Source organism: Rhineura floridana, chromosome 7 (genome assembly GCF_030035675.1).
Source record: "Rhineura floridana isolate rRhiFlo1 chromosome 7, rRhiFlo1.hap2, whole genome shotgun sequence".
In the NCBI taxonomy this organism is placed as follows: domain Eukaryota; kingdom Metazoa; phylum Chordata; class Lepidosauria; order Squamata; family Rhineuridae; genus Rhineura; species Rhineura floridana.
This window is the reverse complement of record NC_084486.1, coordinates 67,662,490-67,686,189: the sequence shown is the minus strand read 5'-3', so window position 1 is coordinate 67,686,189 and position 23,700 is coordinate 67,662,490. Positions and strand designations below refer to the sequence as shown.

The 23,700-nt window shown below is 40.2% G+C and overlaps 1 protein-coding gene across 2 annotated transcripts in view; it reads right to left on the bottom strand.

Annotated features, from left to right (window-relative positions):
• Positions 1-1,049: 1,049 nt before the first annotated feature.
• Positions 1,050-23,700, bottom strand: part of RGS10 (regulator of G protein signaling 10) — a 42,424-nt gene continuing 19,773 nt past the window's right edge. The window contains exons 3-5 of one of the 2 annotated variants that reach the window (XM_061635838.1): positions 20,718-20,804; positions 16,469-16,612; positions 1,050-3,298 (exon numbers count right to left, since the gene is read on the bottom strand). In XM_061635838.1, coding sequence (XP_061491822.1) covers positions 3,152-3,298; positions 16,469-16,612; positions 20,718-20,804 — 378 coding nt within the window. In that variant the 3' untranslated portion in view covers positions 1,050-3,151. The remainder of the gene's footprint in view (positions 3,299-16,468; positions 16,613-20,717; positions 20,805-23,700) is intronic. The other variant, XM_061635839.1, reaches the window with a different exon arrangement.

Sequence of the window (23,700 nt, the reverse complement as noted above, 5' to 3'; positions counted from 1 at the left end):
TTAATATAATTTGCCATTTATGAAGGAGTCGGAGAGTAGGAAAAGAGGAGTCAAAGGTCTGGCGTACCAACTCCACAGCCCTGGTTTGAACACTGAGTTTTGTGGGACGTGTCGATAGTGCTTGGGTGGTGTGATGCAGCTTCCACTTCCTGGTTATTGATCCAACTGTGCTCACTGGGATAGCTGAACAGTTGGATATTATTTTCTATTCTTTTCCTAATCTATGCATTTGTATTACATTATCCCTCACTTCTGTAGAACACAGCCTGACCAATGATCCTTCAACAGTGGTGTTTTTATCCTGACAATGCAAGGAGGCCAATGGTAAGGTAATTGTGTCGTCAATAGGGCAATTTCTTTCATCTGTGTAAACTGGGAGCTTCCACAACACAGGGGTTGAATACTTACACAAACAACATGTTTCAGTTTTTTATATTTCTTACAAATATTTCCCAACATAAAACCAATGTCACCTTACAATAATTGATTTTGAGTTTCAGTGTTTCAAAATAAAATATACAGAATGAAATTACAATGTACCTTCTGTAATTCAATAATATGAGAGCATTGGTCAAGGGTCTGATTACTTTTGCAAGGCACTGCATTTTATACCTGAGCAACTCTTCTTTGGCATACGCATGTACCATCAAACAGAATTTGCTGAGCTTAAAAATGTGGCCTTATTTTTATACTGCTCTGCAAGGGGAACAGGGAATCTGATGTCAGAGTCTCAGTCAAATATCTCTGCGCACAGCTAGTTAGCTACTGCTGCTGCAACTTAGTACCAATTTCCTGAGATTGTCCCAATTAGGTACACATAACATGGCGAGCATGGTTCCAGAGTACAGCAACATTGCCTTTCATGTACATCTGTATGAATGTTGAGTTGCCAATTATTCTTAAAATTCATGGATGCAACTACTCACAGGTGAATGATACTAAATCCTTTGCTAGATACTCTGCTTCCAGGGATGTGAGGCAGGAAGCTACTGATTCACAAATTATAGATTTGTAAGGAACAGGACACCCTATAACAATTGAGCAATGAATATTACACTGGATTATTTATTTATTGCATTTATACACCATCTTTTTGCCAAGGTCCTCAAGGAGGTTTACAGTTTTAAAATACTAAACAAATAAATGGTGTAAAGTATAACACATCAGACTTCTCTCAGGTTGACTGGTGGTTTCTTCAAGAGCAAACAGTGGAAGCTCCTTGTCCTCTGCTTTCCCCAGGACCACAAAGCCCTTCCTTAAGCAGCCCAAGGGACGACAGTTGACCCCTCCAAAATTTGTTATACTTGTTCTCTAACTGCAGATAAGCTTGGCAGGAATTGCAAATCCAAACAGGGCTTAGTGAGAAATTGTTAAGAGTCAAATCCAATATGAATCAAACCTGCAGGCTCTTTCACATGCCACATTAAACCATAGTTTAAAACAAACGGTTAATGTGAATGAACAGCATGCTGGTGCACACTACTCAAAAGTTTCCATGGTGCTCCTTCCCTGCTCTTACCATGCCATAGACAAAAAATGGCAGTCATGTCGTATGAACCCAGGCTCATGGTTTGTTTCTACCCAAACAAACCACAAGCAGTAACTAAGCTTTGTTCTTGGCTTACTGCTTGTGTTTTGTTTGTTGGAAAACAAACTATGCGCCCAGGATCAGATGGCACAGCAGAACCAGGACAGAAGCACCTTGGGAACTTTTAACATAATCACATTAAACCATAGCTTGTGTTAAACTATGACTTAATGTGATGCACAAACTGGGCCTACAACTTAGGGATGCATTGTTTTGACTGCTGAGGGAGTGCCCTGCTGCAGAATATATAAATCAGTTTAGTACAAAAGCAGGTGAAAATAAAATCTGGTTAGAATGGCTGTAAAAAAGAAAAGAAAAAAGTCTTGGCAACTGAGACAGAATTCCTTTGAATGAGAACAGAAGGCTTAAAAGCTTGTTCATGCTTGCTGTTGAGTTGGAAACACATTTGCTGGGTGCGGCACTAGCTGTGCATTTCATCCTTCTGGGTAGATTATTGCATGAGACTGCATCTTTGTAAATCTCCAAGTGTGAGTGCATTTTAAGTGTAGAAAAAAAGATCTTCTGTAATTTGTGGTATAGGTTTGTTATAGCAAAATGCTAGCTATTATTTGTCGTTTGATAAAAAAACCTACTGTTAACATGTCAAGAAAGCCTTCGCTTCCCCAAAAACAAAATTGGTAACACTCTTGAAAGTCACTGTTAGAGAATCTCAGTTTCAAAACAAAGAAAGGGAAGAAAGACAAGAACCATGAAAAATAATGGTTAGCAGCAGAAATTTGGTAATCTTTCCCCAGCACAAATATATTTTAAACCAAGCAACTGAAAAGCCTACAAAAGCCATTCTGAAAGCAGCAGGCGTGTTTTATTACAAAGAGAAGAAATAATTATTTTTGCAATTATTTTGATTAGCTCTAGGAAAAAGGTATGTGTGGTTTAAAACTAGTGCCTCAAATGAGTAGTCCACTGCCTTTGTGTTTTCCTTTCCTTAACTGAGGTTTCTCTGTTCTTGTCACTAACAGGAAAATATTTCAGCTCCTTTTCTTTTGGTTCAGTTTTATCATTATTATTATTTTATTATTATTATTTATTAAATTTATATACCGCCCGACTAGCAATAGCTCTCTGGGCGGTGAACATCAAGAATGCAAAATTCAAACCTGTTAAATAGCAGTTAAAGCTTGAAAAATGTGTATTTGTGGAAAGTCTATTCAGACCAGGCTCTAAGAGGATTTCAAAAATATACTGCCTTTATCTTATACTACCTCTGTTTTTAAACTTGTCACAATTTTATGCTACATTTCCTCCCAATGATTCACAAGGAAAGGTATAAAAAACAGAAGATAAAGGTGATCTAATCTTCTCTTTGCAGATGACTCGTGAGTCCTTCAGCCTTTTAGTTTAGTAGAACTGTTTTGGCCAAGGGATTTGATAGCCACTATGCAAAAACAATCAGGTCATTCAAGCAAAGGTTAAGCATTGCAAAACAGGGTTCTTATATTTTTCAAGCTCGAAATGCAATTGTGTTAACCTCACAGACTATTCCTGAGAACTCATTTGCTTTTCATTAGTCTCAGTGGGATCTATTGTTTGTTGTTGTTTGGATCATGTGTTGTAAATTCTAGAAGCTCTTTTTGCTACAGTTTGAGCATCTGGTGAATTCTCTTCCTGTTCTTCGGTCTGCTTCAGTTTAAGAAATGCATCTGACTTTAAGAAGCGGCTGTAGCTATCATACTTCATGAGGTTGAAGATCTGAGCAGAAAGAAGGAAAAACAATTTAGATGAAACAAAGCCTTTTTAAAAAGCACATGCTAATAACTAGAAAGGATCAGGAAAAACGAGATCTTCAACAAGCCCCCAAATGGTTAGACCATAATCCAACATATTAACTGAAAAGAATAAATCTGTATGAACTATGCTATAAACTATGGGAAATATTATCTCTTAATAACCATCCAAATAAAATACAGTAGGGCCCTGCTTATACAGCGGGTTCCGTTCTGGACCCCCGCCGTAAAGCGGAACCCCATTGACTTTAATGGGGCACGTTGCGCGAAAATGCCGCAAAAGAGGCTTTAAAAGAGGGGAGGAAAGCCGCCGCATTAGCAGAACGCCGGGAAGTGGAGCGCTGGTAAGCAGGGCCCTACCGTATGATCAGTTTAAGAGTCTGCAGGATGACCACATATCTTAAAAGTCTGTAATACCGCATTTTAAAATAAACATATCTTGAGTACTATGTACAGTGCAATTTGTTCCATCTGTATTCTATACTGCTGTTCCTTTTTGCAGTAACCCAATTCGGCCATTGTCATGGTCAGAAATGATGGGACACCACTCTGTCACAATATGGTTAATCTTGCATCATATGTACACTACTGAAATTTGATCATTAGAACAGCATATCCCCATATGCAACATAACAACTACTGGAGAATCCAGAAGATAACTGGAAGTTTTGTTTTACTAACAAGTAATAAAAAAGTGTAAGACTTTCAAACATATCCACATGTTATTCTATCCTAGTTACTCCTTGGAAGTCCTACCTTAGCACCATCTTCCTTACACCCCATAGCGGAGAACTGATGAGTAACTGACAAAGGTTTGAAACCCACTGGTAAGTCCAACTCTGGCTGTTTCTTGACAAGTGGTTACTACCTAATCATTGCCCTTTGGGTGTAAGCAACAACTGAAATTGAATTTGACTTTCTACACTAACAGGAGTACTGCCCCCCCCTTGTATACATCTGCTATGTTCTGCCCATATCTACTATTGTAGATGGGGACATTTGAGATTCAATCCACATTCACTATAACCCTTTTGGTGGATGCCATTTTTGAGATTCATTAGCTTATTTAAATCAGTCTTTTATTTATCACTTATTTAAAGCTTATTTAAATCAGTCTTTTATTTATCACTAATACATTTTTCTGGCTTTTTTAAAAAAACCCGAAAGATTTCTCATTTTTAATAACACCATACAGTTTCTAATAACACCATATAGCAAAAATTCTAGTGCTATAACACTAGTGCTATTATTCTAGTGCTATAACACTATACTACAAATGCTGTAACCTTATTATTAATAAATATTGCCAGCCCAGGTTGGCAAACAATAAAACAACAAAGCAGCACAATTTTTTTAAATAAAATATTTTTAAAAATTAAATATCCTCAAAGATTTCATGGTCGCCAGGAAATTTGTTTTAAATTAAAACTAATGAGTGAGACAAACACCTCTCATCAGATAGGGCATTCCACAAATGGGGAATGCTATCAAGAAGGCCCTGTCATAGGTCAGCACCAACTGGGCATCACCCAGCAATGGCATCATCTACAGGGCAGTCCCTGCCAATTGTAAGACCCAAGATGGTGGATATAAAGGGAGATGCTCCCTTACATACATGGGTTCCCAGCCATTTAGAACTTATTAACACCTTTACTTACTGGCAGCTAGTGTAGTGCTTTTAGGACTAATGACCCATCAGACTGCTGTACTCACCAACCTAATAGCTGCATTCTGGACTAGCAACAGCTTCTGGACAGTCTTCAAGGACAGCCCCACGTAGAGCACATTGCAGTAGTCCAGATGGAAGGTCACTAGAGCATGTATTACTGATACCAGGCTATCCTGGTTGATGAATGGCCGTAGCTGCCAAACTCAGTTTAGTTTAAACTGGGCATAAGTAAAGAAGCCATTTGGGACTCCAGTAACAGAATGGAATCTAGGAGTACTCTCAGACTCTGAACATGTTCCTTCAGGGGAATGCAACCCTTCCTACCCACCTAATTCCAGGACATGGAAATTGCCCATCCATAGCACCTCCATCTTATCATGAGTCAGCCTCAGTTTATCCCATCCAGTCCATCACTGCTTCCAGGCATCAGTCCAACACTTTTTCAGGCCTCTCCTGATTCAGATGGAATAGAGAGAGCTGTGCGTCATCAGTATACTGATGACTCAGTCCTCCAAATCCCCAGAGGGCAGCTCTCAACTGTGTCATATAGATGTTGAATAGCATAGGAGACAGAATGGATTTTTGCGGACCCCACAGATAAGCAACCATGGGGCCAGGCAACAGTACTTCTTCCTCTCTCATAATACTTGAACTCATGGATATCCAATGAAACTGAATGTTGGAAGATTCAAGACAGACCAAAAAAAAGTAGCTTTTCACACAGTGCATAGTTAAGCTATATAATTTGCTCTCACAGGTGGCAGTGACGGCCACCAAAATTGGACGGCTTTAAAAATGGATTAGACAAATTCATGGAGGATGAGGCAATCAATGGCTACTAGCCATGATGGCTATGCTCTGCCTCCACAGTCAGAGGCAACATTCTTCTGAATAATAGTTGCTGGAAACTGCAGTAGGTGAGAGTGCTCTTGCACTCAGGTCCTGCTTGCGGGATTCTCATAGGCATCACATTGGCCTTTGTGAGAACTGGTTGCTTGTCTAAATAGGCCACTAACTTGATCTAGCAGGCTCTTCTTATGTTCTTAACATTTCTGAGAAAAGGTGGAAGAACCACAGGGAAAATACAGGATGACAATTATCCGAGTATTCCTTCAAGTGGATGTGTTTCAAAGAGTTAATGAAGCATAGCAATTCCACACTGAATAGAGGCACCCTGTGTCACAAATTGAGCTTTAGGCTGTATATACATTATGCTTTACTCTGGCTCCAGCATGCTCCTACCACTGTATTTTGAATCTCTGTACACACTGATATTCTTCATCCACCACAGTTATCTCAGTTTCTTCTGAAATACTGTTTTAATGTGCTTTCCCTCAAGCCAGCTTTGACCTGACTTCAATTCTTCTGCATACTCAATGCACTGAGAAACTGAAATGTTAAATAAACACCAGTGTGCATGCGCAAATGACGGCAGCATGAAGAGGATTTCCAGGGGTGGAAACAAGGCAGGTGACTTCAGTACACATCAGTCTGTGCTGATGTGTACAGCAGAGTGCGTATTTGATTTTAAACACAACAAGAAAAAATAAACTTGCTGCATTTTAAGTTGATAATGTGTACCTAGTTGTACAGAGAGGTAAGTATGAAAAATTTACTACCTGAATTTACTGTGTAGCCACAGGTAACCCCGTGTTAATGTAAAAGTCATTACTGCTCAGGTGAACATGTTGAATATAACCCAGACCCCAGATATAATATGTGCATTTATCTTCAGAACTGGGATTACTTTGTCAGATTAGAAGGCGCAAACTGCAAACTTTAACATAGACTTGAACAAGAACTATCTTGTTTTGGGAATTAGACAAATAGCATGCACTTTAAAAAAATGATTCTCATATCTAGGGATTAGACACATTATTTCCAGTCTTGCTTACTTGGACTAATGCCCACCACCCCCTAAAAAAAATAAAATAAAATGCTATAAATCCCCTCAAAGATGCAATAAATTATAGCTGTTTCAACTGTAATGGAAATGGAACAGAAGCCTATATAATCCTCCAGCTGCAGAATAATCAGAATAGTTTTTGCGATGGATTGCATGTATAGTACTTAGAGTCACTAAACTACTGAGGAGTGTTTCATATTCACAACTCAAGTAGAGGAGCAAAGCTCATCTGTAGAAAACTGAAACGGAAGTTTCATGAGGTCTGTTTCTAAAACATATCACATGTCTCGTGCAACTGCAAGCTTTTTTTCTTTTTAAAAAAAGATGAAGTCTTTGTCTTCCTTTTTTTCCTCCACAGCTGCAGCAACTCAGCAAAACTGAGACATTTTGCAATAGTTTTTCAATTAACATGCATCTTTTGTGTTTCAGCTACAACATTATGATTACCAGATAAGGGGCTTGGTGATGCCGTTCATTTTCAAACCATGAAGATGTCTCAAAGCTTTCATTTAGTCTAAACAAAAGCAAACACATATCATCTGCCACATTCAGTGGCTTTCAAATAAAGGTATCCTATCAAGGAACTAGACTATTATATTATTGTTCAACAATGTAATACTTTTTGTATACACAGTGCTTCAGATTCAGCAATGAAACCACATTTTTCAATGTTCATCTAGTGTAATAAACTCCCTGTACAAAGAAAACTAGCACATCAGGGTTTGGGGATGTTCAGGACTCAGATTCCTCTCAGCTAGATAATTAGTTCTGTAAAGTCCACTGCTGTGCATGCATATCTGTGATTTGGGGTTGCTGTGATGAAGCTTGATATAATTGATGTCATTTTTAAATGAAAAAAAATTCTGAAGTGCCATTACCTTAGCCATTCCAAGGACAGAGGAAAAAGTTGGGGGGGTTCCCCCATTCAAAAGGAGCTGTACGCATAGCAGAAAACAAACAAAAACAAACAGAGTACTGGTAAAACTGGCTGGGCACTCCCCATTCCCTGCCAGCTTTTAAGTTTCATCCAGGGCTGTGGAGTTGGTACGCCAAACCTTCGACTCCGACTCCTCTATTTTTCTACTGTCTGACTCTGACTCCACAGCCCTGGAAAGGGCTGTAAATGTCTTTTTAAATTGGAAGCTCTCATAGGAGCATTTTTATCACTGCCTGAATATGCGCTGATCTTGGCATCACAGCATTTGTCTTCATCTGGGTCCTGTGTCATACACTGACACACAAAATGTTTTCCATCTTGAGTTATGGTGAAATGCTCAACTACAGTTGACTTCATGGGAAGCTTCTTTGACATTTTGAATTTATATTTTAAAAAAATTGTCAATCAAAATTTATTTTGAAGCCGGAGTCGCTACATTTCTACCGACTCCGACTCCACCCAAAACTGCTTCCGACTCCACGACTCCGACTCCACAGCCCTGGTTTCATCAGAGAGTAAGGTTGATGGTGAAGGAAATGGTTGTTGGGGAATGCTAGAAATATACCTGTGGGATTGCAGCACAGTCTAGTTACAGGGCAGCATCTGGAATAAGAAAGCAAGGGTTTTTTTCTATACTAGCTGGAGGGGGTATGGTAACATCTAAAGCAAAAGAAACTTAACCTGTGAATAGTGGCAAATAATATTCATTAAATATCTGAAGGCAGGGAAAGATTCTCTAGTAATAATTAAAGCTGTTTAAAATGCACACCGTTTTGGCTTTGGACACTTTAACACAGCTTGGAAAAAGGAATGATGATGTAACTACAAGTTCTAATTGCCTTGTTGACCTGAGGAAATAATGTAAGAAGACAGCACTAAGTAATATCTTTGTTTTGGTTTTTTTTAAATACTGTGACCACTGTGCTTTCTGATATTCTTAAAAATGCTTTACTAAATTATATGCAACTGAGTACTTGTTTGTACCCACACTTCATGAAAGAGAATTGTTCTATGGGATTACCTTTAAGAAAAAGAAAAAGAAAGGAGACTTACAGGTAATTAAGCTAAAACACCTCCTCTAAGACACACACCTTAACATGGTGAGGGGGTTTGAGAGTGTCGAAGAAGCTGAGAGCAATGCCATCAGGAGTCTAGACCAAGAGGCTAGACTCCTCGCAGGGACACCCAAGGTGGAATGGTCAAAGCTGAGACACCAGACTAAGATACATCCAAACTCAGAGGAAGGCAATGGTAAACCATCTCTGAATACCTCTTACCACGACAACCCTATGAACAGAGTATCCAAAATGCAACATGAGATAGTGCTGGAAGATAAGACCCCCCCAGGTCAGATGGCACTCAGCAAGCTACTGGGGAAGAACAATGGACAAGTACGAGTAGCATTGTGACTAATAATGCCACTGGGTCAAAGCCAAATGGAAGCCCAGAGGCTGATGTGCACAGATGCGAAAGGAGAATCCTGAGTTGTATAACATACACAATAGGAACATGGAATGTAAGAAACATGAACCAGGGAAAGTCAGAAATTGTCAAGCAAGAAATGGAACACATCAACATTACAAGACTGGGCTGGATGGACAAACAGTTTCCTATATTTTTCTCTATTTTTATGACAGTTTTATTATTTTTATGTTGCATTTTTGTGTACCTTCTAGAGAGTTTTAAATATTAAATGGCTTTTAAATAAGTTAATAAATATGAACTTTGTGTCCACTGGCCCTGCTATATACACTAATATAATGCACACCTTAACGTGGTAAGGGGGTTTGAGAGTGTGGAAGAAACTGAGAGTAGTGCCGTCAGGAGTCTAGACCAAGAGGCTAGACTCCTAACAGGGTCACCCAGGTCAGATGGCACTCAGCGAGCTACTGGGGAACAACAACGGACAAGTACGAGTAGCGCTGTGACTAATGACGCAGCTGGGTCAAAGCCGAATGGAAGCCCAGAGGCTGATGCTCACAGATGCGAAAGGAGAGTCCGGAGTTATACGACGTACACAATAGGAACATGGAATGTGAGAAGCATGAACCAATGACATTGTCAAGCAAGAAATGGAATGCATCAACATTACAATACTTGGCGTGAGTGAATTAAAATGGACGGGAATGGGACATTTTCAATCAGGCAACTACAAAATATTTTATGCAGGAAATGAGAAATTAAGAAGAAACGAGGTTGCTCTAACAGTGAGACGTGATGTAGCAAAAGCAATTAGGAGCTGTAACGCAAGGGATGAATGAGTGATATCAATGAGATTAAATGGGAAACTATTAACCTACCCATCATCCAAGTCTATGCTCCAACGGCAAACACAGAAGAAGAGGAATTGGAGAGAATTTAAGCAGAAGTACAGGAGGAAATTGATCACACACCAAAACAAGATGTTCTGATAATCATGCAAAAGTAGGGAACAAAGAAGAACTAGAAATTGTAGGGAAATGAGGCTTAGCAGATAGAGATGAATCAGGAGAAAGACTTATCAAATTCTGTGAAGCCAATAATTTGTTTCTTGCAAACACATTTTTTGAGCAACCGAAAAGACAATGGTATATGTGGACATCACCAAATCGTCAGTATAGGAATCAAATTGATTATACAACTGGTAGCAGAAGATGGAGAAGTTCCATACTTTCTGCGAAAACAAGACAAGGAGCAGACTGTGGTACAGATCACGAACTGGTAATATCAAAAATCAAAGTAAAGCTAAAGAAGAACAAAGCAATCATAATGCCAAATTACAATTTAAATAACATCCCAGAAGAATATAAAGATCAAATAAGGAACAGATTGGAGGCTTTAAACTTATTTGATATTGTTGTTGTTACATGCCTTTAAGTCGATTATGACTTAGGGCGACCCTATGAATCGGCAACCTCCAATAGCGTCTGTTATAAACCACCCTGTTCAGATCTTGTAAGTTCAGGTCTGTGGCTTCCTTTATAGAATCAAACCCTCTCTTGTTTGGCCTTCCTCTTTTTCTACTCCCTGCTGTTTTTCCCAGCATTATTGTCTTTTCTAGTGAATCATGTCTTCTCATTATGTGTCCAAAGTATGATAACCTCAGTTTCATCATTTTAGCTTCTAATGCATTCAAGAATGGAAAATGACAATACCTCTAGTTAAAAAGAGAGAAAGACCTCAATGGATGACTGATGAAATTCTTAAAATGGTTAAAGAAAGAAGGAAAACAAAAGCAAAAGGAGATAGAAACATGGTTAGAACCCTAAATGCAATAATACAGCAACTAGTATGTAGGGACAAAGAGAAATATTACAATTGTTATTGTATAGTAATAGAAGAGGATAATAAAAAAGGTAGAACAAGAGCCCTATTCCAAAAGATCAAAGAAATTAAAGGGAAATTTAAACCAAGATTAAGGATGTTGAATAATCAACAGGGAAACACACTGAGTGACTGAGGTTAAATAAAAGGAAGATGGAAGCAACACACTGAAGAACTATATAAGAGAGATACAAGGATGACAGATTCATTCAAGGAGGAACCGTATGATGAAGAACCAGAACTTTTAGAATGTGAGGTGAAAGCTGCTCTTAAAATACTTGGAAGAAACAAATCACCAGGAACAGATGGCATACCAATAGAGTTGCTACAAGTTACTGAGATTGAATCTGTCCAAATGTTGACAAAAAAATTGTCAAGAAATATGGAAAACTAAACAATGGCCCACAGACTGGAAGAAACAGCAAAAGTGGATGGCATCCAAAACCATAGGAGGAAGGAGGGGGCACCTCAAGATGCCAAAAAAGGAGAATAACTTGATTAAGAAATCCATGGTTAATTTCTCATTGCACAGAATCGGCATAAAGATTATTTGTATATTTTGCCTACAGAACAGTTCCAGATAGACATTTTAGATTCGCCCCTGACAAAGGCCAAGTCCAGAGTGGCTGAAACGCATTGGTACTAGACTAGATCTTTAAAAAGGTCGAGGTTACAGTGAACAATAGATGCCAAGGTGCATCTTACTTGGGTTATCAGTCTTAGAGATGGCATTGGCTCAATATATACTGCCCTCCATCAAAATCAACTCCAGGGCAGTACATGGTTTAAAAAGTTACCAATTATAAAATAACAACAGATGAAGCAACAGATAAATGAAACTGAGTAACTTCCACCTATTCCTTATTGCAACCTTTGACTCCTCATGGCATTCTTTTAAGTGTACAATCGTATAAACACAGAGATTTAAGCTCTACTAAACTTACTGAGTACAGTAGGGCCCTGCTTTACAGCACTTCACTAATGCAGCAGTCTCAATTAGACGCAATTAGACTAAAGCCCCACTCATACGGCGCTTGTTCCACTTTTACGGCGGATTTTGGGCATCGCATGCCATTCTATTCAATGAGTTCTGCTTTTCAGCAGTTTTCGCTTTTCAGCAGGGGTCTGGAACGTTACCCGCCACATGAGTGGGGCCCTACTGTAATCCTAATAATAAAATCAGGTTATAAAACATACTGAGAATGTGCTGAAGAAAGGTTCATCTGCCAGCTGTAACACAACTTGTGTGTTAAGGGGAAGTTTAGCAGTTAATGTGCATGCTCACCAAGGCTTATGGAGAATGTGCACATTAACCTTCCATGAGGATGGAATTGTGCACACTTCCCAGTCAACGTACATAATCTCCAACAGGCCTTGGGGAATGTGCATATATCGCCTGAATTCTGTACATACTTTGGCCTTTATGCATAATCCCCAACATGCCTTGGGGAATGTGCATATATCAGTTTAATTTTGTACATTCCCTAGCCAATATGCATAATGGCTTTGGGGAATGTACATATCTTAACTGCATTTTATACACCCTCCAGGCAATATACACATTCGCCGGTTAGTATGCATTGTCTCCAAGAAACATGCTTTCCCCCCCATCTCTTCTTCAGAAGTGTGCAGTCTGCGCCCCCTGGGTTGCTTCTGGACCACTGCCTAATCTAGCATGTTCCACAACATAGTATGCCACTGATAGTAGAGATGTAGGAAGTGGAGCCCTCGCACCCACCATGGTCTCTGCCTCTGCCACCTCCTCCTCCACGGTCATGGCAACAGCCTGCACCACCACCAGATAGCCCGCCCACTTGCCCAGTGGTTTTTGCCGCCACCCTCCACCACCGAAGTCATGCCATGTGATGTCATAACAGCTTACATTTTATTAGATAGAAATATTTTTTCCCTATATAATATTTTTGTAAGGGTCAAGCCAACATGCTTATCCGCAGGAGTATAGCGTGAAGCTGCAAGACACAGTGGCAATGGCGGTGGCGCTTGCTCGATGTGCCTGGTGGTGGCAGCAAGAAGGGGAGTCGCATGGGTCACCTGGTGGTGGTGGCGGCGGCTATGACAGTGGAGGGTGAGTTGTGTTGGTTGCCCAGAAGGGCTGCATGAGTCACTTGGGTTGCCCAGCAGGGTTGTGAGAGTCGCATGGGTCATCCAAAAGTGGTGGTGTGAGGCACCTGGAAGCTGACGCCCGTGTTGAGCAGGTGAGCAAGTGAGTGGGGCGGAGGTGAGTGAGGCGCCTGGCAGCAGCTTGGCCTGGCCAGGCCCTTGGTGAATCAGTTGAGGGGTGGGGGGAGACCTGTAGGAGGAAGGGGGGAGACCCATAGAGGGGAGAAGGAAGGAGAAGACATGTGGGGGAAGAAGAACCCATGAGGAGGGAGGGCTGGTGACCCGGGGGGGGGAAGGCTGGTGACCCATGGAGGAGGGGAAGCAGTGGTGACCCATAGAGGGGAGGGACAGGAGTGCTGGTGACCCATGTGCAGGGAGGGAAGTGGGAGCACTGGCGACCTGTGGGGGAGGAAGGGGGGAGCACTGGTGACCTGTGGGGGATGGAAAGTGCTGCTGACCCATGCGTAGGGAGGGAGGGGAGAGTGCTGCTGACCCATGGCAGGAGGCAGAGGAGCACTGAGGACCCGCGGGGGGAGGGGAAGCACTGGCAACCTGTGTGTAGGGGGATGGAGGGGGAGTGCTGGCAACCCATGGAGAGGAGGGAGGTGGTGTGCTGGCAACCTGTGGGGGTGCACTGGTGACAGTAGGCAGGGTTGGCGAGAGAAGCAAGCAGATACACCCTCTCACACACGTATCACAGTTCAGGCTAACAAGTTTGAAATATTAGAACTGGAAGTATTTGCTCAAGTCTAACTTGCAGGGAAATCAAGCTTGGCTTGCATGCCCTCCCCATCCCCTTTGTATTTAGTGTAGTATTTCTGATAACTCAAACTAGCAAAGATAATTGATCTGCCCCACAAACCCACCCAAAATGCTGTATCTGAGTGATTAGTCACCTTCCTATATCTCTGCACTTTCAGAATTGAGATATTATACAAACATTAATGCCTGACTGAGCTCCATCTTATCTGCTCATTCACCTGAGTCAGAGACAGGTAGTGACATTAACTGGAGTAGGGAAGGGCAATCATCATGATCACCTTGATGAGTTCATTTGCGACATGCTGGAAATTTCATTTTCTAAACAGAGTTAATCAGGGCTAAAAATGCATAGCTCATGGGGAGCTCCTTGCCCAAGGCTCACACGGTTGAAATAAGATGGAGAAAAACACAATCATATATTTGCTTAAAAACAAAGACACGAATGAGTCTTTTTGTCACTTTATTCATTCATTCATTTATTATTAAATTGTCTATTTTATTATTTTTTACGTAATCTGTTTGTTCCTCCCTTTGTGCAAGCTGGGAAACAAACCATAAAGTTTTCCATTCACAATAGTTTTCAAACTGGGAAACTGTGGTTATCAGCTTTGAACTCAGGATATTAAGCCATCTTCAAACCATGGCTTAATATCCTGACTTGTTCTGAAGCTATTAAGCACAGTTTCCTGGTTCAGGCAAAACAAGAAACTATAGTTAATGGAAGACTTTCTGCTTCGTTTTCCAATTTGCCTGAAGGAAGGAGTGAAAGGGTGCAGCTTAGTCATAAGGCTCATTTATATATGTGGCTTAGTAAGCTGAGATATGATTATCCAAATGCGGTCAGTGAGTGCTGGTCCTTTGCTGCTAATAAATGGTTCACGAGAAGTATGTTCATAACTCTCATAATTCCTTATGTCAGATACTGGATACAGTATACTATATACAGAAAAGATGATGAGCTATTCATAACAAATATAAAGCAATAAGCTACACTGTCTTTAAACATTCTATGCAGAAATGGTATTTCTCTATTGCTTTAATTATAATAGGTGCCATTTGCCAGAATCTGCAAATGAAGCAGATTTATGTAGATAAACAATATGAATATTGCAAAGCATGTAAGCCCATTTAAGTTTGTGATCCTAAGTACATTTTCTTTGAAATTTATTTACTTCTGAGTAAATATGCTTAGGTTAGAGCATATTTGCTTTTTGCTTTGCTCTTTTCATGATTAATCTGTTTACAGAAATTGGTATGGCTGTGATACTGCAGTACAGCACAGAACAATTTTTCCTAGCACAAAATATACACATTCAATTTTTTTAAAAAGACTGCATGAAATTTCTGGTCCTTATTATGCCTGAGAAAAAGCAACTTAAAGGTACCTTTACTGATTCATGCATATGGATACAAAAACATCCGAGATCATTGTCTTGAAAATATTTTTTTTAAATGATGCAAATAATTCATGACCATCAATGAGACCCTAGCACTTCCTAGCAAAACCAGCTAAGTTTTATTTTATGCAGTGAAAATACAGAAGCCGCTGAAAACTGTGAAAGGACAAGGCACAGCAAAAGAGCTATCTAAATGTTTATTAAATAATAAGGCAATTTGCTGATGCCTTTGTGGTAAATTCTAAATCATTCTCATTTGTCTCTTTCATGATACAAGCTCTCTGCCGTAACAGTTGAAAGCCTCCTTCTACATACCATAAAATATTATACTTCTGTGACAAATGTGGTTCTCTCACTATTAAGTTTGGCTTAGATGCTTCCATTTTATAATAGCTTATAATTCTTCATATCAATTGTTTAACCAGCTTTTGTTGTGAGATGATTTCTTACCTGAAGTCTACTGTAAGTACATTTTCATTAGCTTTTTCAGAAGTAAGTTTTATTTTCATAAGCCTGGCTTGAGGATTTACGGGTAGGCAGGGAAGTAAAAGGCCACAAACTATGCTAGCCTTGTTTTTTCTCAATGATCTTCACTCCTTTATGTGTTTCTGCTCTTTAAAGTCTGTTCTTCAGTCTCTTACAGAATATCCTTTCCCTTTTCTTTGCAATGGATTATTCTCTCCCCTTGCCAATACCCTCTGTGTCCCCTCCCATTTTTTTCACCTGTCATTAATATAAATTTTCCAACTTATAACAATCTCATCCACAAAAATAATTCCTGGATCCCAAAGCCTCTAGCCTCTGCCTTTCCTCAATTAAACTTTCAATGTGGTAAAGAAATCTTGGATAATGCAACACATTGTGTGGGGAAGATCCATCACTGACAGTTATAAAGAAAAGGCTGGAGAAGCGTATATTGGGAGCCGCTTTGGTGTAAGAATGTGCTTCAGGAGGAGAGAAAAGGTTATTCTTGCATTTTTAGCCCTATGTTGCTGTTAGTAATTAGCCATCCACCCAGTAAGGAAGTTTCAGAACCGTACCTGGTTTTGAAGTTTCTGAAACATTAGAGGGTGAGGTTCTTCCAATATTGACTCATCCAAACGGGATTGCCCTTCAACGTTGACTTGGAAAGAAGCTTTACTTGACAGGAAAGTCATGTAAATTTCATTTGCCTTTGTCTGCATCTGTGAACAGAAGGACACATTTGCTAAGCAAGCATTTTATTTTCCAATATTATAAATCTGTTGATACATATCCAAAGGTGCCCTTGCCCAAGTTGAAGGCATTTGCACTCAAGCAATAAGGGACTACTTTTTCAGATTCCCTTCCTTTCTGTAATTCCTCTCTCTCTCTCTCTCTCTCTCTCTCTCACACACACACACACACACACACAGAGAGAGAGAGAGAGAGAGAGAGAGGTACCATATGCCATCTTATTTTGAAGGTGCCTTAATCCCAAGAAGTAAATCTGGAGGCACAGGGGCCTGAAGAGGAAAGGGTGAGGCAGGAACGTTCCATTCCACGAACAGAATTATTCCATAAACAAAATGGATGTTAGAATCCAAGCTATACTCTTATCAAATGCATATATTCAACTGAGTCCTTGAAGGCATGCTTCCTTAAGTGGCTATCTGACTGACTGCAATCACTGACTGCAGATATTCAGAAAATGCAGTTAACATTTAACACTGCATCTGAATAGTGCTCTCCTCTTTCATGAGAAGCCAAAGTTACCATTGCTCAGGGTGTTAAGAAGGCTTGCAATCCTGTTTTTTAGTGTTCATTATACCTAAACTGTTCTGTACAACTTTTCTATGGAATTTTCCCAAAAATGTTTCATAAGACACTTATAATAATATTAAACTTGGATCTCCTGCATCTTGAACTTGTAAACTCTTCCTCTCCCCCTCCCCCCCTGAACAGCTAGGGAAAAGAGAAATATTCTTATTTCTTGCAGCCATAGATTTTTGAAATTCTTATCATTTGTGTGTCATCTCACCTTAATTTTTTTCTTTAGCTCAAACGAAAAGATACCCAGTTCCTTAAGACTATCATGCAATTTAAACACAGTGGTCGATAGTAAATTGTACTCAGAGCAAACCTATTGAAATCAATAGATCTACTCTATGATGTAGTTGACTATTATTCTACATTACAAGAATGAACAGAACAAGGTTTCAGTTCACAACTTTTTTTCATATTTGATGCTAGCTGAATTCCAGAGAGTCATACAGATATATCAACTTATAGTCTAACCCTCCATCTGCCTACGCAAAACTAATCCCCACTGAGTTCAATGGGACTTGCTTCTCCGTTATGTTTGTAGAGGACTGCACCCTTGGTCACAATTAACTTTTGCTGGATTATCCCTGTAACTAAAGGAAAATTTGATATACTTGGAAGTAAGTGCCTTCTACTCCTCCCAGAAGTAAGCACAACTGAATTCAATGGAACTTCTGAGAAATAATGCATAGGATTTCACTGTCAATCATAACTGAAAAAAAGAAACAAATAGGCAGATATGTAGGAGTTCAGACAAAAGCTAATAACTCTTCCAATTATTTCTTTTGAAAATGATTATTCAGACAAAATCAGCACATCCTGACCAAGTAAAAACCCTACGTCAGACTGAAGGACTGAAATGTACAGTGGAACTACTATTCTACTTTAACCTTCACTTAATCATAGGCCTGTCCCATTCAGACTTTTAAAAAAAGAATACATTAAAAATTCATTTAAATTGTACACATTATATCCACTATTGTAAACTTTCCCCCAATACATATTTTTCAGTGCTTTTCAATATAATTTCTTTTAAAAAATACATTTTATACATACTTTAACCATAAAATACATTTTTGTGCACATGTTTTGCATACCATGGGTGGTATTCAACTAATTTCATCTCATCAGAGCAAGGATTTCTGCTTGCACAACAGGACTGTCCCCCTTCTCCTCCCCCATGAATGTACACGGTCAGGAATGCACTGAAACCAGGGCAGCAAGTACAAGGTAACTTACTCCGAGTCCTTTTCAAAGACATTCCTGGGGAAAAACCTGGGAGTATCAGGGCCTGTTACAATGCAATGTTTTGCAATCCTGCACAGTCCATATCACTTGGTTACACTGCAAAGCTGCAGGACTACCTGGGAGAGGCAACTGGGACCGTTTTCCCTAGGCCTCCACAAAAGCAAGGGCCCTTCTTCCTCAGTTCCTGTTTGTACCACTGGGCCCTGCCCTAACCCTGCCACATTGCTCACCAGAATTCTTAGTATATTGTGTTTAAAGTTTTCATAGAAAGAGGAATTGGTATATTAGAGTGTAAGATCACACTGAATCTCAACACGTAATTGTGACATAATGGGACCTCTCCCTGGCTGTGATGCAGTAAATATTTTACATAGTTGTGTATGAAACAGAATAGATGCCAATTTGAGGCTTAAGGTGGCTGTAAAATGTATCCTTGGAAAACTGGAAAGGAGGGGCCTGCTTATTAGCTAGGCCTGCAGCCCAACAGTAAGGGAGTATAAACCAATCACAGTAAGGTAAAATCTTTCTTTATGCCTGGGTAGCAATAAAAATAAGATTGGTCAGGCACGCTTATGATTGGCCTCAGTTACAGAACTTGTTGTAAGGAGAGAAGGAACAGGAAGGCTTTTCTGTGGTAGTGTAGGCAGCCTGTTCTTGTCACAGAAAGAACTCCAGGCCCACTGCAGGAAGAATTTAATAAGTGAGTGAGTGAATGCCACCTAGGATTTCTAGGAAAGGTGCCACTGAAGAGTAATTTTATGTGGCAGTTACCACAAGAAAAGGCATAGGAGTGGTGTGAAGCCAGGCCTTAAGGGAGGAATCCTTCCCGAGTGAGTAGTGGAGAAGGCCAGCAGCAGGCCAGAACCAGAAAACCTGTGAGAGTGAGCCCAGGAAGCAGAAAGAAGCTCTGCCAGAAAGGGTTTGGAATTTGCAGGAGGTACTCAGGAGAAGCACAACCCGATCCCTATTCCTTATCACCATATAAGAAAAAATTAAGCACATTTATCATTCTCCTTGATCCCATGGCAAGGAGTAGATGCAGGCAGTAATTCTCATATGTAGTCAGTCCATGCAATAATTCTCACATGTGGCCCTCAGGTTTGTACACACATGCATGGGCCCTTGTAGGGGTCAGCAGCAGGGCTCCCAACACCACATCTGCACCAGACCCCATAAACCCTCTGGGTGGTCCCACAAAGCTGACCATGCGGGAGGATGCCAAAGGCACTCCTTGACCAGTGCACTATTTATCCTAGGGCCAACCCTGTACCCATGCCTTCCCTAAATCTGCTCTAGAGGATTGGAGAAACCACTAGAACAGATTTAGGGGAGTATGGGGAACAGAGGGGGAGAACATTCCATTGCACAAACAAAAATCCTTGTGCTGATGGAACAATTTCTTTAGTTGGATTCCACCCCAAAACTGCATTGCAAAATCCAGAGCTGTGCATAATCCAATCCATAAGCAAGTTCAGGAATACTGAACTGGGTTGGTCCTAATGAAGGCTGGTCTGTTAGGGAAAATGGGACACCGCCCACTAACCTGTTTATCATTAGTTCCCCCCCCATCTGCCTTGCTACTTTCAAGCAGTCCACGGGGTAGCATAATCTGCCAGCTTCCTCCTCCATAACCTCAGTGTTGTCTTTGTAAAACTCAGCGTGGAGGAAGGTGGGGAGAAAACTAGAATTTGTTGGCTCTGTCTGTCATTGACTCTGGCTCCGCCTGCTGTTGGTTTCCCTGCCTTCTGCCCTACCAGTCCCAATGGATACCAGTCACCACTGGTTGGTCCACTACAAAAAGTGAACCAAATGAGTTTCTCTTCCATTCCCAGCTTCTGGTAACACTTTCTCTCTTCTAACCACCACTTAGACTAGGCTACAACAGCTAAAGGAGGGGAAAGAGGAATAATGAGTGTTAAGCCAGGAAATCATAGAAATAAATTATTTTAATATGCAATAAAAAGAAACTCTATGGACATTTTAAACATATATCAAGAGTACTGAATTTGCTTGTCCAATATTTAAAAAACATGAACTTTTATCACCCATAAACAGTGTCCTCATCTGTCATCATGTTTTGGCCTCTTTGATCCCCTCACCCCAAATGAGATTACTGTGCTATAAATACAAGAGTAGAAGATTATATTGTTTTTTACATATATTCACATGCTTCTGAAGTACAGCTGATGGTTATGTAGGAACTATATGCCTAAAGACTACAGTAGAAGTTTTCAGTCAAATTGGTTTTGTAGCCAATACCTGTTTCTTATCTTGTATCTTCTTCAACTCTTCACATGCTAGCCAGAATAAAACATTTTCTTCACTAAATTCCTTCTTTAAAAACTCCTGAAGAAAAGAATGAAGATCAGGGATCACCAACCTTTTTGGACCAGAGGGCACATTTCAAATTTTGAGAGAGTGCTGGGGGCACCAGTCACAAAATGGCTACTATACAGGTGTGGCATAACACAAAATTAGAGAATGCTTATGGTGAAGCTTTCCCCATAATTGTCCTTCCATATTAAAAAAGGTATGTCTTGTTGAAGTTCTGCTGTTAAAGGCACAAGAATCCTGTTTTCCCCAATGCCAACCCTAAACCAAAAATTAGGGTGTCATCCTGTACCCACAAACCTGGAAGTAAGCTCCATGAAACACAAAGAGAATTACTTCTAAATAGACCTGTATACCATTGTACTGCAAGTTAACTATACAGTGAATTCTTAATGAGTCCCTAGTCTTTAGCTTCTACGGAGCAAGAGTCTGGTCTAAGCCTCTTTGCAAAGTTTTCACATTTGCCTTTTGGGAGAAGGGAGATTCTTTAACATTCATCCACACTCATTGTGTAGTAGTATTTGCAGAAAATAATTTTTATGCACTACCTGTGCTCTCAGGTGAACCCAGCACAGGAAATATGTATCCTGGTTGCTGGGGGGGGGGAAAGGCAAAATATGGAGATTCCAAGGACTAGGAAAAAAGATAGAAGCAAGAAAAATGCAAGGGAGAGAAAAACAATAGATCCTAAGAACCCCTGGGATTCCTATTGCCTGATGTCCAAACAACTCACTTATCAATCACAGCTCTGACTTTACTCATTGGCTAATAACACTGACAGGTAGGAGCAGCCAGGCTGGCTCATTTCATAGAAATGGCTTAGGAGAGTACCTACACATTATGCTCCATAATGTTCTTTCTAGGAAGGTGGGAGACTTAAAAAAAAAAGTAAAAGCTCAGATTCTGGGCCACTTGTGGGGGGTGCCACTGAAGGTATTGGTGACCCCTGTATTAGATAATAAAAAATGTCATAACCTAATCAGCCTCTATTACTCTCATCTTAAGTGGAAGGTCTTACAGCAGAGATGGGAAACCTCAGGTCTGGGAACCAAATGCAGCCCTCCAGGCCACTCTATGTGGATCTCGAGACTCTTCTGGCCACGGCTCTTCTGTCAAGATCATATCCCTCGCTGGCCCTACTCTAGTTTTGTTTTGTTTTTGCTTGGCTGGAATGTGTCCTTGCTTGGATGGAGAGAAGTAAATGTAGAAACCTGTAACTTTTGATTGGCTGGACTGTAATCTACTGTAATAGGGTAAGAATCACATCTGTTGCCTCATTTTCCACTGGAATGTGGCCCTCAGGCTGAAAAAGGTTCCCCACCTTAGAGTTAAAAACCTGGCACTTATTAAATGCTTTACAATAGCTGGAGCAGTACTACTTAGCTTTTGTCTGGGGGCGGGGTTCTGGGCAATAAGCTGTTATTTCATTGAGTCTTGTTAAGATAGATGAGCAAAATAATTTATGCTACAAAAAACTTCCAATTTTAAAAGTTCTAGAATTAGAGCATAATTCTGTAGGCATACGCCAGGCTACAAGGAGCTAGTATATGACAGATCTCTGACTCAGTGACTGGGTCCCGGCTCAGCTGGGCTATGCCAGTGTAAGTCCCTCATTCTGGCTCAGCCACGGCTCAACTGGCAAAATCCCACCTCTCCTGGCGCAGCCAAGGCTGGTGTAAATTAAGCCGGGGTAAGTCTCAAAACAGGGGAGTTCCAGGGGTATGGCAGTACAGGACTGAGGGGAGGGGCACTTACACCATATCCTACATCCATTCAGGTTGGTCATGTGACCCCCAGTCCCAGCATAAATTAAGCCAGGAAAAAGACTGCCAGCTGAGCCAGCAATCTCCCCTCCCAAGGGATCCTAAACATAGTAAGTTACACCAGCTTCCTCAATGTAGGATTGCTCCACCAGAGAAGCAAGATGCAACAGACTCAAATCAAATCAAAATTAATAATATAAGACAAGCTTTTATCAGCTTTGGCGATCACTTGAGAATCTGATCTGTAGTCATGCCAATGTGTTTCATAGGGTTTAAAAAAAAAAAAAAAGCACTACAAAGAAATTTGTTTTTTTAATCAGACTGTACTTTCTAGTAAATTGTTAAACCAAAATATGGATGTTTCATTATCTGAACAGTGCTTAAACAAAATACATTCTTCTTCATGAAGAATAGTTTTAAATGATATACCAAAACATAAGCTGTGTATATAAGGAAAATGGAAATCTTTATTTTAGTTCGTTTCTTTTCTTTTCTTTTTAAACCTTTTTTCCTTTTCTTTTTAGTTTTGATATGTCACATCATTCAAAGGACTACGGGGGAGTTCACATCACAGTTGTATTTTGCAACTCTGAACCTGAGCTTCTGTTATTTTGCAGGAAGGAACCTCAGTTTCCTCCAGTAGCACGTTTTATTATTTATTTATTATTTGATTTATATCCCACCCTTCCTCCCAGCAGGAGCCCAGGGCGGCAAACAAAACTGCTAAAAACACTTTAAAACATCATAAAAACTGTAAAATAATTAAAACAAAACATCTTTAAAACATTTTTTAAAAAGCTTTGAAGACATCTTAAAAAAAAAAAAGGTTAAAAAAATATTAAAAAGCAATTCCAACACAGAAGGAGACTGGGATGAGGTCTCTACTTAAAAGGCTTGTTGAAAGAGGAAGGTCTTCAATAGGTGCCGAAAAGATAACAGAGATGGCGCCTGTCTAATAATATTTAAGGGTAGGGAGTTCCAAAGGGAAGGTGCAGCCACACTAAATGTCCATTTCCTATGTTGTGCAAAATGGACCTCCTGATCATATGGTATCTGCAGGAGACCCTCAACTGAAGAGTGCAGTGATCGACTGGGTATATAAGGGATAAGACAGTCTTTCAGGTATCCTGGTCTCAAGCTGTATAAAG